General features: G+C 33.7%; 2 protein-coding genes across 2 annotated transcripts; both read right to left on the minus strand.

Annotated features, from left to right (window-relative positions):
• Positions 1–2,105: 2,105 nt before the first annotated feature.
• On the minus strand, positions 2,106–3,604 carry LOC104211789 (uncharacterized). The gene is made up of 2 exons (XM_009760916.2): positions 3,308–3,604; positions 2,106–2,596 (listed from the first exon to the last, which is right to left on the minus strand). The coding sequence occupies exons 1-2, from the start codon at positions 3,563–3,565 to the stop codon at positions 2,267–2,269; spliced, it is 588 nt and encodes a 195-aa protein (XP_009759218.1). The 5' UTR covers positions 3,566–3,604; the 3' UTR covers positions 2,106–2,266.
• Positions 3,605–6,436: 2,832 nt separating this feature from the next.
• On the minus strand, positions 6,437–10,192 carry LOC104211790 (uncharacterized). Its single transcript, XM_009760917.2, has 4 exons — positions 9,973–10,192; positions 9,666–9,860; positions 7,216–8,637; positions 6,437–6,666 (listed from the first exon to the last, which is right to left on the minus strand). The coding sequence occupies exons 2-4, from the start codon at positions 9,837–9,839 to the stop codon at positions 6,634–6,636; spliced, it is 1,629 nt and encodes a 542-aa protein (XP_009759219.1). The 5' UTR covers positions 9,840–9,860; positions 9,973–10,192; the 3' UTR covers positions 6,437–6,633.
• Positions 10,193–16,480: the final 6,288 nt, after the last annotated feature.

Consider the following 16,480-nt stretch of genomic DNA (forward strand, 5'->3'; position numbering starts at 1 on the left):
ATTTAGAAGAACTCGGGTTACTGATAATCAAAAGAATGTATGAAAGAAAGTAATTTGGCTAGCAATAATATAATCAGAAGAAAAATAAGTAAATCAATATATTCAAATAGTCTTTGTGTCCTTACAATTGATCAGTTATCTTCCTTTTATAGCTATTTGGGAGATATGCGTTTTGCCCTTGTCATAATAAGGCTATTATGAGTAATTGAAGACATTGAATGCTACATTACACAATCATTATATTTAATACAGATTTTCTAACGTATTCAGTATTTAATGCTCACTAAATACTGTATCTGTACTATCATATATTGTCAGATTCATTCCCCTTGATTCCTGGACCTAAATGACTTAAATAGGTACGGGCGCCGAGTCCTTTGAATATCTGCCCGTGCCTCTTCCTTTGCCTTTGCTCGTATCTGTTACAACTCGTGTCTCTTTGCCAACTGTAATTCTTTGACTAGTCTACGTGTCTTGACACGTCATCTTTATTTCACTTTAATATATAAACTCAATTTTTCCCAATACAGGTATATCTATGTATATAAATTAAACTCACTCTTCATACATTATATATGAGTTCCATTTCAGGTTTTCCCCTTTTCCCTTCCGCATGTAATACAACAACAACAATCACCTAGTATGATTTTACAAGTGGGGTCTGGGGAGAGTAGGATGTACGTAATTTTACCCCTGCTCTAAAAGGATCGAGAGACTATTTTCGATAGACCTTCCGCATGTAATAGGTAATTAAAAAAAAAGTCAGCGGCTCATCCAATTTGAAGAAAGGGTATACCCAACTAGTTTTGCAAATATACAGAAGAATAAAAATGTTTAGATCAGTCTAGCATTCTAGAGAAAACAAGATACTACGCGTGCTCTTCTAATTGCAGGCCAGAATGTGGCTGGTATGATAGGTGCAAATGTTATGTAATTAATTTACCTTCACGCTTACTATCATATACTCACTTGAAACAAAAAGGTCTGCCGAAGCATGTAAAGTAAAAAAGACTACTAATCATGTCCTTTTAAAGTTGTCTAATAGCCTGTTTGGCAAGCTATTTTTGGCCAAAAGCACTTTTGGCTAAAAATTGAGGTGTTTCGCATTAGCCAAACACAAACTGCTTCTCACTAAAAGTACTTTTGAGAAAAACACTTTTAAAAAAAAAATATTTCTCAAAATAATCTGATTTTTGCAGCTTGGCCAAACGGGCCATGAATATCATTGCTCTTTTATCTTAGTTGAGTTCAAAATTTGAAAAGATCACAAAATTTTTTCTTCGCATTCAATGTTTATAGTACAGTTTAATTAACTTTATAAGTCAAAAATTAAAGTAAAAATTCATGTCACTTTACCATAATTAACTGTTTTATCGGTGGTACTAATATTGTCTCTTTTATTGGTGGTACTACTATTGTCTTTTTTCGTCTTCTTGAGCCGAGGGTCTTTCGAAAACAGTCTCTCTACTCCCTCAGGATAGGGATAAGGTCTGTATACACACTACCCTCCTCAGACTCCACTAGTGAAATTTTATTGGATCGTTGTTCTTTACCATAATTAACTGATAAAGCGTGCGTAAAAGACACATATCTTGTGTTCAATGGAAAGACACATATCTTGCGTTCAATGGTTTGATTTAAATATTGAATGCGAATAAATTTATAAAGGATATTTTCTCTTTCATTCGAATAGAAAATACTGCATTTCAAGAGCTTGAGAAACATCAGTTTTTGTTCTTTGCCTATATAGATTATATTGTACCTGAAATATAATGAGGATACACACAGCTTCAAAATTGTGGCAATTGGAACAACAAGAGAAACCCTTTGGTTGCTACTAAATACTCCCTCCGGTGCATTTTAAGTGATTTTGACTGTTTTCACACATATTAAGAAATTTATCTTTTATCATTAATTAACAATATAATTAACCATATTAACCTTAATTTGTTCATTGGAAATACAACAAATACTCCTAAACTCTACTCCAAGAGCAACTTTAAAAAAAAAAGTTAATTCTTGTTTGATATTTAAAAAATAAAATATTGTGGACCACAAAAAAAAAATCAAAAGAATTACTTAAAGTGGATCGGATGGAGTAATAGTTAAAAGAAAATAGAATGGTATGTGTAACTTGTAAACTAAAGATCAAGATAGGTCTTCTATTCAGAAGAAAAAAAAATGTTTAGCATTACAAAGAGTAAAATAAAATGCTATTTTGAATGTGAAGAACCACCTTGATCACCAACTAGACTAGTTGGCCTAATTAATAAATGGGTCTACATTTGGTAAAATTTTTGTCACCTCCTTTGAGTGTAATTGGAGTTCGAATTCTGCAGCTTTTGCTATAACTATAAGCCTTTGCATCAGATATTAAATGTTGTCTGAACATTGCTATAAATGCCTCTGCTCTCTCATTTAATTCCTCCATTGAAATTTGCTGAGTTTCATCTATAGAATCATCTAATTGGTCTTCTTTGTTTTCACTCTTGTCTATTATTGTATAATTCTCTTTGACATTCTTTGCTTCTTCTTCTGATATTTCATCTGCAGAAGGCACCACCAAAGGTTTCTTGCATTCTTCCACCCTCTTTTTCTGTTGAAGATATAATAAATGTAAATAAATAAATTTGTAAAATCATGTGGTGCTTTGCTGCTAAAAAAGAAAAAAAGAATCAGACTCGCACGTGAGGAACGTGTTGAAGACATAATTAATAAATAAAATAAAGTGTGCTCTTAAAATATATGTTGTTCGAACTTTTTGAAAATAATGTCACATTCTATCGGATACTCCAAACATACACTATTTTTTATGGAGCCGACATGCACACAAACTGCATTCTTAAGAGTCCGAGCAACAACTTAAAATGGCTCAAGCGTTTAAGCTAGCCTTTGCCCATAAATTTGGTTGGAACTTTGAAAAAATAAGTTTTCGAAGATGAGATGAAAAATAGTTTTTGAAAGTTCAAATTGTAACAACCTAGCACATTAATGATATTGTCTGTTTTGGGACTAGTCCCGTACGGCATTAAAATGCGTCACTATGGTCTAAAGTCTATTTACTTATATATCCAGTATGTATTTGGACATGCATTTTGCTTCAAAATAATTTAACATTTTATGAGTAAAAAAATTACACTAGAGTCGTTTTTGAGATTTGAAGATTTTGTTTTCAAAATCTGCTAAAAAATAGTTAAAATCTATAAACAAACAAATATTTGAAAATAAAATTTAAAAAAAAAGATCCCAAATATTACGGCCAAACGGCAGGTAAATGTAATGGTCATGCAATTCAACATGTTCTCACCTCAATCTTGGATTGATCAGTAGTGTTGCTGATGCATTCTGGACTGGTTTCTTCAACTATTGTACTTCTAGATGTGAAAAGAATAGCTAAAAGCAAGAGATTAAGAGCAAGAAATGCAATCACTCGCCACTGCTCTACAAAGGAAACTAACATAGCACGTTCCAAACATGCCATTAAAGCAGCCACTCCAGCAGCAAACCATACTGCTTGTAATTTATCTTCTTTCTTTCTATCCTCCATTCCTACAACCACCACCATTGCTATTTTCTTAACACAATGTTTAAGAGAGAATGGGGTAAAAGAGATTTTTATAGAGAGGGTACAAGGGAAAAATAACCCACGAGTTTGGTGTATATTTACGTGAAATGCCATGGTTATTAATGATCAGGTGATGTGACAAGAGAGAGTGTCTTTTGAGGGACAAGAAAACATTCTCATAAACAATCACAGAAACCTCTGCACTCTGCTTTTGCTGTATTTTATCATTTGCTTCTACTGATTTATTCTATCTTTACTTAATTGTTTGTTACTGTTTGGCTTTTTTGCAATTTCAGGCGTGCACCGGCTTTTTACCATTAACATGATACCAAAAAGCAATTTAAACTTAAGAATATTCTGTTCTTATACCAATCACCACCTTGAAATTTGAAATCCTGCTTCTCTACAATAGTTTTTCCTTTTTTTCCCCACATAATCAGTTAAAAGGACAATTTTGTTGATGCATTAACTTAATATTTTTCTCTAACTCTGAATGATTTTGAGACCTTTGCCCCTTTTTGAATACTTATTATATCGCCCTTATCTTTAGAGGGTAAGATTGGCGGCGTTTTTTTGATAGTACATTTAACTCTTGTAAAATCTTTCATCTGTCCAAGCATCCAATACTTAAGATAAGTGAGTTTTAAATTGATAAGTAGCATACGCATTAAAGGTGAAATGGTGACTATTGATCATAATAATTCGAACATTAATAAATAATTTTTTTTAAAAAAACGGCAGTGCATTCCAGTATTAGGCATATGAGGCTGAGGGCATGCTAAGAGCTGAATGAGTAGGGTCAAAGGGCGAAGACCCGATGGTCAATGAAGTGAATTGAAAACCATGAAGTTTTAAATTTATATTTTTAGCGGAAGCAAAAATACTATTTCTTTTTATATGTTCAAGCCTTGATGGATAAATTTACTTCGTACTATTGGGAGGTAACAAATACCTATGTGGTATTAATCGAAATGTGCGCAAGTTAATCCGAACAACTACCTATGTAGTAAAAAGTAGGGAATCCGATGTGATAAGAGAAGTGGAAGAAATGTGTCAAGAGTACATGGGGGAGCCTAAAGGCACGCCAACGTCCTTTGATGTTTTCCATTAACACAATATGACCCCACTTGCGTCCGATATGTGCACATCATCACTATTACTATCCAAACATATTTTTGTTGGTTCAGGCCAACCATGTCCCTCAAACACCGAATGAGTAAAATCCTATTACTACTTTGTTCAGCCACTATTGCTTGAATTTCTTCTACTTTTTTGCAACATAGAAACAAGACATCATATTGTGGCCACAGGATTGGAAGGACAAGAATGAAAGAAACCATTATCATTATACATGAACCCACAAAATAGCAAGTAATTGAGAACAATCCTGCAGAAAAAAGAGGATAAGTTGGTCAAAGTTTACATTTGATGTTTACTTGAACAGTTTCAAGCTATGTTTTGAATAACTTCGTTGCACTTTGAGCCTTGGAAATAAGGACCGTTTCGTCATAGATTTTGCCAAAATTATTTGGGTTTTTTTTGGCAAATACATAATTGTTCATAAATTTTATCCATATTTTGACAAATTCCCAAATCCCAAAACCAGCTCAAGAGCTGGTTTTGGCCCAAAATATTACTGTTACATTTTTTAAAACTTGCCCCAAACTTTTGTATTTTATAAAAGAGCCCACCATTTATTATTTTGTAACAATGCTGTTTCGTCTTCTCGGTCATCTCATAGTGTATTATGTAGTTCATTATACAAATGATAATTTTGTACCAATTTTATTTATGTTCAGGACTATGGTTTGCGATAATATAATGAATGTTATTGATGAAGATACTGTTGGATATTTGTGATAGTTTTTAGAACTTGTAGATATAAGTCATATTTCATGTTTTTTCCAAAAAAAGTGAAATATGTTTTGAAAACTGATTTCCAAACACATTTTCATCTTCAAACCAAACTTCACCCAAATCAGATTTTTCAAAACAAATTTGGGAATCTATGGCCAAACACTAACTAAGAAACATTATGTTCGGGAGCGCTTTATCCCTTTAGTGGACTTTCAAGACAAAAAAAATCAAATCAATCGTGTTGTGATTTTGGACTCCGAATGGTTAAACAAGAGAGAACAACTTGTTCTTGTTGCCATAGACTCACATTGCTTTGCACAGACGATGAAAAGATGTCCAAACTGGCTGGTGAATTACCATTTATTAAAAACAAGAACAATCATGCATCAATATGATTTTAAGTTGAATATTATCCACGGCTGGGACTTGTTCTCATCAATTGTAGCAGTTCATCTGCATTTTAGCTCTTCTTGTATTATGTTCTGAATTTTATTTATCAAATAATTGTGTTATATTCGAAAAGAGACATGTTATTTACGAGAACCCCCGTCTTGGAAATGTTGGTCTTTAGATGTATTGCTTGTTGTTGGGAGTTTTAGTGAAAAGTTACCCAACCAAGGTAAATAGAAGTAGAAAAGGCTTTTTTCTTCTGGCATTTGGTCAAATTTGAAACGAAGGTGGATGGTCATGGGCAGTAGACAATGGGAGTCTCATAAAAATGAGTCACACACTTGATCTTTTCGTCCTCTAGTGTAAATTCATTTTTATTATTTTAACTTCTTGCGACACACAAAACACCTTAACGAAGAAATCTTTCGACAGAAACTGCTCAAGAATATGTGAGATTATGTTTCTGGAAAGCTACCAAGCAAAGATTAGGTTCACCACTTTGCTTGTGCCAAAAGCAGTTTATCATGGATAATTTTTGCCTAAAGATAAACTGGCTTATACACCTTCAATAGGTTGAAACCCATTGTGCTGCTTCCTCAAAATAAAGAAGAAAATAGTAGATAATGACACTCAAAAAACAGCTCAACTATCATAATGCCTGGATAATTACACGATGATCCGCCAGAGATGGAAAAGAACAGCCCATCTACTATAAATTAAGCCATTGCTGCAGTACCAGGAAATTGAATAAATATGCGACTACATTGCTCAAAAGCCTTGTAAAATTATGTTCTTGAACACCCATAAGGACTGCGAAACTACTACCACCAGCTTCTTCCAGACAGAGAGACAAGCTGCAAAATTGGAGGAAAGCAAAATATCCAGAAATTTCAGACATCTAACAAAGCTATTAAAAGAAATAAAAGGCACAATGTATATTTTCATAAATGAATCTGATCAAGTAGATGTGGATAAAGCTGAAACACCAATGTATACAATAGTTTCACGAGCTATTATTGTCAGCTAAGAAGATTTCCATCCAGAACTCTGATTCTATTTCAATTAATTGGTCCTCTCATTTAACAAACAGAGAAGTATTCTTGAGAATTGCAAGTATGCAACAGCATTAAACTAGATGATCTCAGTTCCTAAGTGAACATTATTTCAAAGTAAATGATAGTAACATTTAATTAGTGAAAAACTACTACTTCCAAAAGACCTTTTTGTCTTAATCATATGCCTCTGTTAACTTACTCAGAGGATTTCCAGATGTTGGGGAATAGAGATATCAACTTATCAAAGATGTGTCATCAGAACACAGCATAAAACTGTAAGCACAATTCAAAATGTCACAGAGCAAATAATATGGACTCCTGAAATTATTGAGTTTTACTACTACTAACCTGACGAGCAACCTGCACCAACTGTTTACTTCTTAAAGGTGAATCCTTCAATCTTGGATCAATGTTTTCTATCTCTGCAGACCTTTTCTTCATTGAGCTTACTGGAGAAGGGTTCTCATTTGGGTTCAACACAGAATCCTTCTTACGCTTCCTGCTGAATGTAAACTTGAGAGGTGTCTTATTGTTACCTTGAACAGGTGATTCCTTACTTCCTTCAGATGTTTTGTCGTCTCCAAAGATAGATTCAACTGGTAACATGGTCACGTCAAGCAGTGATTTATCATCGCCCTCCTCTACCATCACCGAGACATCTATCAACCCTTTGTCCTCGTTTGAATCTGCACTTGCAGACTTTCTACATATCTTGTTATCTATTAGAAAACCTGCACCTTCTTCAATATCGCCTTCATTTGTTAATTTAGTGGATTTCATGGTGCATTCAACTGCATTAGACTTGCTATGAGAAAAAGATGGACACTGCTGACCAGGTCTGATCGGGTGATTAGAATGGGAGCTATGTGACAATGATGCAGGAAAACTATTGTCCAAGTATTTGACGCGTCTTTTCCTAATGCTTCTAGGAGCAACAGCAATGGTTAGATCCTTGTTTTGTGGCTCTCTTTTGCCCAACAAGAAAGAACTTCCTGCTACGTTTTTTCTCTCGGTATTAGTGGAAGGACTATCAGGACTATCATAATAAGTGCCTGCATGCAAGTATCTTGCAGAACGAGAAATTGTTGTCAATGGTCGTTGTGACAACATGAGCTTATTACAACGAACCTTGCAAGAGCTATTTTTGGTTTTGCCATATTGAGCTTTTCTTCGTCTTTTTCCTCGAAATGTATAGGGCCGCTGCTTAGAGGAAAGGCCTTTAAGTGGTTTTTCACCAACTAAATTCTCTATTTTCTTAGCTTTAGTCACTGGCACATTGTGTGCTCCAGCATCTCGTCCACTTGGTTCAGTAACCTGCGTAACTTCAATGGGAAAACTTGGATCATCTCCAGAATGCAATCTCTCATCTGCTAGGCTCATCTCTATTGCACAATGTCCATTTTGATAAATCTCGGGCTCATTGCTTTTCACAATCTCCACAGCCAAAATATGATTGTCTGTTGAGTAATTGCACAATTCTATGTCTGACATGTCTGCTGATTTGCAGACATTGGATCCCAATTCAGTAGGGAACTTTAATGACTCAGAATTATTTAGCTTTGACTTAATACTCTTGCAACAAACCAAATCCTCTTTTACATGTGGTCTCAAGTGATGGAGATGCTTAGTCTTCGCCTCATTCAACTGCTCCCGCACGTTGTATAATTCTGCCCTAAGATCTATTATCATCCCTTCCGCTTCATTAAGCTGAGCTTCTAATTCGTCAATTCTTCTTTGCTTATTTTGGGACAATCTTTCAGCTTCAGTTGTCTGCAATAAAGGTAAGTCAGACCACTTGAAACTGTGAGATATAGGAATCAACATCCTGCTAGGATATACTATTATGTCTTTCTAGTGAAATCACCTCAAAGAATAGAAAACCAATAACAGACATGTACATAGTACAGTTGTTTCACCAAATATCTCAGCTTTTAAATCCACATGCACGCATTTAGATTCAAAAAAAAAAAAAATCTGGTGACATGCTAATTAAGTCTCAGAATTTTGAAGGGAAGAAGCAATACCCAGCTACATAACTAGCACCAGCATAATTTTAATTAGTGACCTCTGTGGTACTTTAACTCCATTGATGTTAGACAACGGAGAACATCTGTGCAAGAAGTAAGCTCTGAGTTCTTTTGCCCTGGACTCACTGAAGTCATTATAAATTTTTTTTCCCAGTTCCATCACGTTTTTCCTTCTAAACACGCCTGGTTGTCTTGCTACTTCAAGTTACTAATACTCTTCTTGTTGTTTTTCTTTTTATGGTTACCATTGCTGGTATAGCACTCAATCTGTTATGAGTTCTATTCAGTATAATGCTATAAAATTCAACAAAATTTAGAAGTCGCAATTAGTCACATCTTTTAGGGAGTGCTATATGATCGAGAAAGCCTATCAATCATATAGCCGGTAGAAGGATATATAACAAAATACATTAAAATAACTGCAACAGTGTATTGGTTGAACTAACAGACATGTGAGGACGAACATAATCAAATAATTTTTATGTTTATCGACTGAGCCTTTGTTAAAGTGTCCTACGCAAAACAAAAACAAACGAAAAAACAAGAGATGGAGAAAAATATAGCATTACTCTCCTAAACTCTAAAGACAGATAAATCTAATGGAGCACTCATTATATTATACTAAGAATAAGATTATTCAATGTATAGTTGCTTCAAAAACAAAAATTAAATTCGATACAAATGAAGAGAAATGATTAGTCGCCAAACCAAACAACTCAATCAATCAAACAAGTAGGCAGCTTAAGTAGAATATTCACAATTTGGAACTACCTTAGTATCAATCATTAATTTCAAACGAAGAAGCATTCGAAGGGCTTCCTCTTTAGTGGAATGCAAATCCTGCTGAAATTTAAGGGCTTTTTGCTCTGAGGCCATGACCCGAGCTGCCGCCTCCTTTGCCATATTCAGAATTATCTCCGCATATGCTTTCTTCAGAGCCTCCATCTTCTACTATCCAAACCAACACTGGATCAAACAAATACTTAGTTAAAATAATTTAATACGATTATTTATTTATACTAAATAGAATTCATCAATTCAATGTGACAAATAAAAAGGGGATCGACTAGTATTTTACCTTACTGATTTAAAATGTTAAATCTGCTTCTATAGCTCATCAATGGCCGTAATAATTTGAGGCAGTCAAGTGAACAGAATTTTGCTCTTCTCTTTTTTTAATGTGAAGAGAATCGCCGCTTCAGTTCACACTTTTGAGGTGTTTTTCAGTTGCTAGTTTGGGTAAGTTGAAAAGCGCGCATAAAATTGAGGAGGTGGGTCCCACCAAGCGCGGAATGCTTTCGAGAATTTTCAAATTTTGAATTGTAACCCTCAATTCCTCGTCCTCAACTCCACATCCCAACATCGGAACATCTTTGAATTTTTTTGTTTGAGTTAAAATTATAATCTAGTTATGGTATAAAACATATTTACATAATTAAATTATTTATTAAGTAATTATAAATTAAAAAAATTAATAATCTATTAAAAATGATAATTAACTTAGAATTTTAAACTGAAATAGCAGCCCATATAAGATAAAAACTTTAAATAGCTGTATTTTGTAAAAATTGCACGGTGCGCCCTATTTGGTCGCCCCCATTTAACATATACCCGATTTTTAAAAAAAATTTAACTTGTACCCACTTTTTAAATAATTTTAGCCTCCTTCTCCTCCTTCGTTTTCTTCTTCAAGTTACAAAACAAACTGATATTTATCTCTAGAAGCAATGCTGATTTAGTTATAAGGTCAATTTTTTTTAATTGAACAGTTCGGCAGTTGTACTTCTGCTCCAAATTTACAGCAAATTAGTCTTAGGAAAGAGTTTAAGTTACCAATAGGATGCGCCGTAAAATTTTGGAGTTTTTGTATGTTTATTCGTGTTTGAGCGGAGAAGACGTACATTATTTTCTTAAAAAAATCACTGCTAATTGTGGTGCTTCGGCTCTAGAGCTGAAGTTCGCCAGTTACAAAACAAAAACTTCAGCTCTAGAGCTGAAGTTCGCCAGTTACAAAAATAAAAACTTCAGCTCTAGAGCTGAAGTTCGCCAGTTAAAAAATAAAAAACTTCAGCTCTAGAGCTGAACTTCAGGCCCGACTACTAGAATGCTGAAGTTTTGCGTAATTGTCTTTGCTACTTTAGCCTCGTATGCTGAAGTTATGCGAAAAAGCGGGTACGCTTGCAATTTTTTTTGCAAAGTGGGCACAAGTTAAAACGTGACACAAAAAACGGGAATAGATGCAAATGCCCCTCGTATTTTACTTTGGAAACTTACACAAATGTCCCAAATAAATCTCAATTTACCAACCTCTAGTCATTAATCATAGAATTACCAAAACTGGCCAACAAAAATTAAAAAACCAAATAATAGGGTTCTTTCTCTCAAAGAATCACATGCAAAAATCACCTTCCATATTTTTAAGCGTGATTAACAACACTAGATACAAGACGGAAAGGAAATTTTATGGATGAGGTAGCAAATAAGGTGATGAAATACAAAAATATATACAATATTCCAAAAATCTAAACAAAAGAGGAACTTTTTCAATGGGCATAGTTGAAATTCATTGAAAATATATAGATAGGTTAATATACAAAATTTGAGTAAGATTGGAGATGATTTGCACTGGTTTTACATTAAAATTTGTAATTAAATCGAGTTCAAAAAAGTCTTCTGCGACACATGTATCAAACATGTATCACGCATGTATCTCACACACAGGTATACATGGATATACATGTGATACATAATAGATACAAATATGATACACAGTGTGATACACATATCATTTTTTCATAGTTCAGTTTTTACCGAATTTTCAATTCAAACCACCTCAAAACTTCACCAAATCATCCCAACTTATGAAGAAAGTTCTTTTCTAAATCCCCCATCCCCCCCCCCCCCAAACTCCTAAAGACGAGTTTTGCAAGGAAAAAAATAGAAAAAGTACAAAATGATCTCCGACGAGCCGTTTTCCGGTAGAGAAATCTTAATAAACTTAGAGTGAGATGGTTTTTAGGAGTCGTTTCGAAACGATTCTTTTTTGTGCTTGATTGGTGGTGCTATGGTGGAGTATTGGATGTAAAAAAGCTTTTTAGGTCAAAGGTGATCGGAAAAGAATTGCAGGAGTTGGTGGGCCGATTTTTAAGAGTTGAGTTGAAAAAGAAAAAGAAAAGGGAAGAGTAAAAAAGTGATTACCGTTGGAAAACAAGAGTTAAATAAATTCTTTCTCTCATTGTTTGTATCATAACATTGTAATGTTACTTAATGGGCTATTTTGAAGGTGGTGGTAAATGTGTAGTGAATTGTGGAGAATAAAGATGGTGAGTGAGGATTAAGGTAATGAATGAGATGGTAGGATGGAAAAGAAAAAAATATAATTTTTGAATAATATTTAAAAAAAATTAAATAATAAAGAAAATCTGATGTGGATACTAATGTGGCATCCACATCACGTCGTTTGAAGAACACATGCAGTTAGAGGGTTTAAAATATTGATTTGAAATAATTATAAGTGTTTGGATGAAACTTCATTGACTACAAAGACTGGAATGACAAATGCGAACACAAAAATCCAAATGGTATAAGGGAGTTTGTCCAATTAAAGTGACAATCCAAACGAGATTTATTTTATTTAAAATTCAGGGTCGCCACTTGGGATAATTTATGGTGTCTCAAGTCACCGGTTTAAATCCTGAATCGAGGAAAGATGACTCTTATTTATGGTCTACGAACACAAAAATCCGAGTAAGGAATTCTTTTAACCCGGAAGAAGGTGTTAGGCATTTTCGGGTTCCGTGGTTCTAGCACGATCGCTCAACTATTATTATTGGCTCAATTATCTGATTTAATTACACATTTTAAAACTACATGCCCTTTTAACTTTAAAACTGCTTTTATTTATTTAAAAATTAATTCAAGGTTATTTAAAACATATCGCAAACCACGTTACATTGAAATGCACCCGCGGTTCGCGACACGTTTTATTTAACGTTGTTAAGAATTGAAATTGGATCACATGAAATGCACACCCAAAATTAATAAATAAAAGAAAATCAATTTAAATAGCGCGCCTAAAGCAACTACGAAATTTCAAATTAATAAAAAGGTTTGCGAGGGCCATGAAAAATTCAACTGATAGCATACCTCGATTTTTAAAGAGCTAAAACTAATTAAACGAGGGTCATGGGTTACTTGATCTTGTTTATGGCACGCCTCAAATCTACTTGTTCGAATAACTTCTTATTTTAAAATTATGAGGGCCATAAACTATTGGTGTTGTTTAATATGGCATGCCTCAACCTAAATATCCCGTAGTGATAATCTGAAAATAAGCATGTTAAATGTTGACTCAAATTAGTAAAGTAGGATACTAAGTCAGTAATTTCGCAAAATCAGTAGGTCTGCCATATTTGAAGTTTGATTCGATGTAGTAAGGCTAAGGTCATTAACTTAATAGGCATGAGTTGATTTCGAACAAGGCTTGTTAGAGTTCCTTTAAATGTAATAGATTTTCAAAGTGTCGATTAAGTTTTAACAACTTTCGTATGCATTGGTAGTCAAGGTTGGTTCAGTTTCAAATAGTTTTAAAAAAATAAATAATTAGTTCCAATGATTCAATTCACCTAATAATGTGAAGTCTAAATTAGTTAAAGACTAATTTGTTTGTTTTGATAATATTGTTTGTCAATTCCATATTTTATTTATAATTTCATTTTTTTGGTAATGTTCAATTATAGAATAAGACACGAAACAATTTCCTTTTGAGCAAATTCGATCGCAATTTTGCGTTAGCATCTTTTGTAACCTAATAATTGATAAGAGGCCCGAACTTGCCAAGCATGTAATTTAATTAGCATATATTTCTTCTTTCATTTTTGAGACGAATAAAAATAGAAAATGTAGTCATTTTAAGATTATCCTTTTAAAAATAAATGAGACGAGCCTCGCCGAATAAAACGCACAAACCTCGAGGCCCTCATAAATGTATATATTAAATACTTAGAATTTGGGATGGACCGTTTAGCGAATTTCACGGTCGTCCCCAAAAATAATAACGTGTTAGTCTCTTTAGGCACGTTTTTAATAATATTACTTTCCTAAACTTGGGTGCGCATTTATGTGACCTAAATCCAAATCTCAACGGAGTCGAAATGTGTCTATGACCACAGGTACATTGATTGTGACGAGGTTTGAGATACGTTTTCTCGACGTTGCAATTCTATAAAAAATAATAATAATAAAAGCGGTTTAAACTCAATAAAAGCACACAAGTTATAACATGTATTAAAATCAGATATTTAGCCATTATAACAATTTAAGCGACCGTGCTAGAACCACGAGATCTGTGGGTGCCTAACACCTTCCCTCGGGTCAACAGAATTCCTTACTTAGAATTTCTGGTTCGCAGACTTCATTTGGAAAGTCGAATATTTTCCTCGAATTGGGATTCAAGATAAATCGGTGACTTGAGACACCAAAAGCCAAACCTTTCCCAAGTGGCGACTTTGAATTAAATAAATAATCTCATTTCGAATATTATCACTTAAATTGGAAAAACTCCCTCACGCATTTATCCTTCGGGGTAGGCGCACAAAAAGGAGGTGTGACAATATAGACTGGATCGACGACTGGTACTCCCCCGAGATTAGCCGGTGACACCCCGGCTCCTGGAGCAATTACGTTATCGTTTTCCCCGTGAAATCCAAGACAATCAACACTATGTACAGGTGCGTTTTTGTGAGTTTGACATGTTTTAACCCGAGAACAAAAATTCTTGACAAGAACAAGTGTGAAAATAACGTGTGTTATCAGAATCAGCACTGAAACAATCAATATTATCCTTAGCCACATGGTGGGCGCTAAACTATTTACCATAAAATTCGAGTAACAATTAAACTTATATTTTGGTTTTAAGGATATGTGATTTAATCCAATACCAATTGATAAACAAGGAATTAAATATATAAATTGGAGAATAAAATAAGTCAAACCAATGTGCAAGCCAAATCTCAACCTCGAACTATGACAATCTCGATGTGGAATAGTGGGAACAACAAGTTATAAAGCAACTCTAATGAACATTAAGTAAAATAGCTAGAGAATAAAGTGCATGTTTTCTCTTATCAGTCAAAAAATGTATCTTTCATTTAAATAAGGTACACTTCTAATTATAGTAGGAAATCATATTTGACAGTTGTCTAACTGCCAAGGGCCAATCCATTCTGCAATTTACGTCGTGACCTTCGGGCCGTTGCGGGTATCTTGCTCTTTCTGTTACTGAATCATAACGGTATTAGCTCGAGGTATGCCTTCTTCCGACCTCGGCAAATGATTTCGACCTCGACCTCGATATTGGAAAGGAGCCTCGACCCCGAGCTCGGTGTCCTGGCCTCTCGACGTGATATCACCTTTTTCATCGAAGAACGAAATCGGATAGCTCCGATTTCCACCGTATACAAAAGTATTTTATCCCAAGTGAATATGTACAAGTATAACTGAATTTATAGTTAGACAAATTGTCCCAACCTCAATTCAAGACCACCCTGTATCTCAACTCTATATCCTATCATCTATGACTAGCTAACCATATAGGAGTTAATATTGTGCACTAGTTAAGGTTGGTTTTTCTTTTTAATTTAAAACTAGAAACTTTTAAAAAGAACAGAAAAAAAGAAGAAATGTTTTAAAACTCCAGTTTCGACTGTATAATACAGTTAAATTAGAGACTTAATTAGAAGTTTTTAACTTGTTCTTCTTGCGTTTTTAAAAAATTCTACATTCCCTTATAGTTTCCGTAGCCTCATAAAATTATGACTTTGCTAAGTCTTAAAATGACAAAATTTACTCATAGTAAAAATAAAGAAAAGCTAGAGACTGTTTGGAAACCCACCTAGAAATTAAATTTGAGTGTAATTGGATGTAATTGCACATTTTAACATGATTGTTTTGGAGGGTATAATTACACTCTCTAATTCTCAAGAGGAATATGGGAATTAGTGGTAATTACGTTGTGTAATTATAAGATAATGTGACTTTTCTAATCTTTTTTATTTTTATTTTTCTAATACATTAAGTACTATTCTTTTTATAATATTTTATTTTCTATTTCTCTTATTCTTATTTTTTACCTTTCAATATGTTTTCTTACGGTGTGCTTCCATATCATTTTGCAACTTCTCATATTTTTTTTTTTTTTTCTTAGTTGCTAAACACAATTTTGTGTGTTACATCGTGTACTTTAATATTAGGATAAGTCGTAGTAATTCATATGAGTTTGAAGGGATTAACTAAGATCATTCATGAGATTATAAAGGATTTTGACTATTATTGTAAGACCCTGTAAGTTTAACAATATGATACCGTTATATACATTTCATATGATATTTTGAGTGGAAATTTTTGTAAAAAAATAGTCTGAACAATATGATTTTATATAGTTATTAATATTACTACTTTTGAATATGCTTTAAATTATACACAAAATATGGGAAAGTTTTGTGAGATTTTCTTTAATGTAAAGATATGAATTATTTTTTTTTCACAAGAAAAGAAGATCATCTTTTTACCATTTTAAGAATTAAGCG

The sequence above is a fragment of the Nicotiana sylvestris genome, chromosome 2, assembly GCF_000393655.2.
Source record: "Nicotiana sylvestris chromosome 2, ASM39365v2, whole genome shotgun sequence".
In the NCBI taxonomy this organism is placed as follows: Eukaryota; Viridiplantae; Streptophyta; class Magnoliopsida; order Solanales; family Solanaceae; genus Nicotiana; species Nicotiana sylvestris.

Excerpts from the sequence above, each read along its gene's own strand:
- LOC104211789 (XM_009760916.2), bottom strand. The coding sequence starts at position 3,565 with ATGGTGGTGGTTGTAGGAATGGAGGATAGAAAGAAAGAAGATAAATTA. Across the intron at positions 2,597-3,307 it reads CTGATCAATCCAAGATTGAG|AAAAAGAGGGTGGAAGAATG; the intron begins GTGAGAACATGT and ends TATCTTCAACAG.
- LOC104211790 (XM_009760917.2), bottom strand. The coding sequence starts at position 9,839 with ATGGAGGCTCTGAAGAAAGCATATGCGGAGATAATTCTGAATATGGCA. Across the intron at positions 8,638-9,665 it reads AATTAATGATTGATACTAAG|ACAACTGAAGCTGAAAGATT; the intron begins GTAGTTCCAAAT and ends CCTTTATTGCAG. Across the intron at positions 6,667-7,215 it reads TGGTGCAGGTTGCTCGTCAG|CTTGTCTCTCTGTCTGGAAG; the intron begins GTTAGTAGTAGT and ends CCAATTTTGCAG.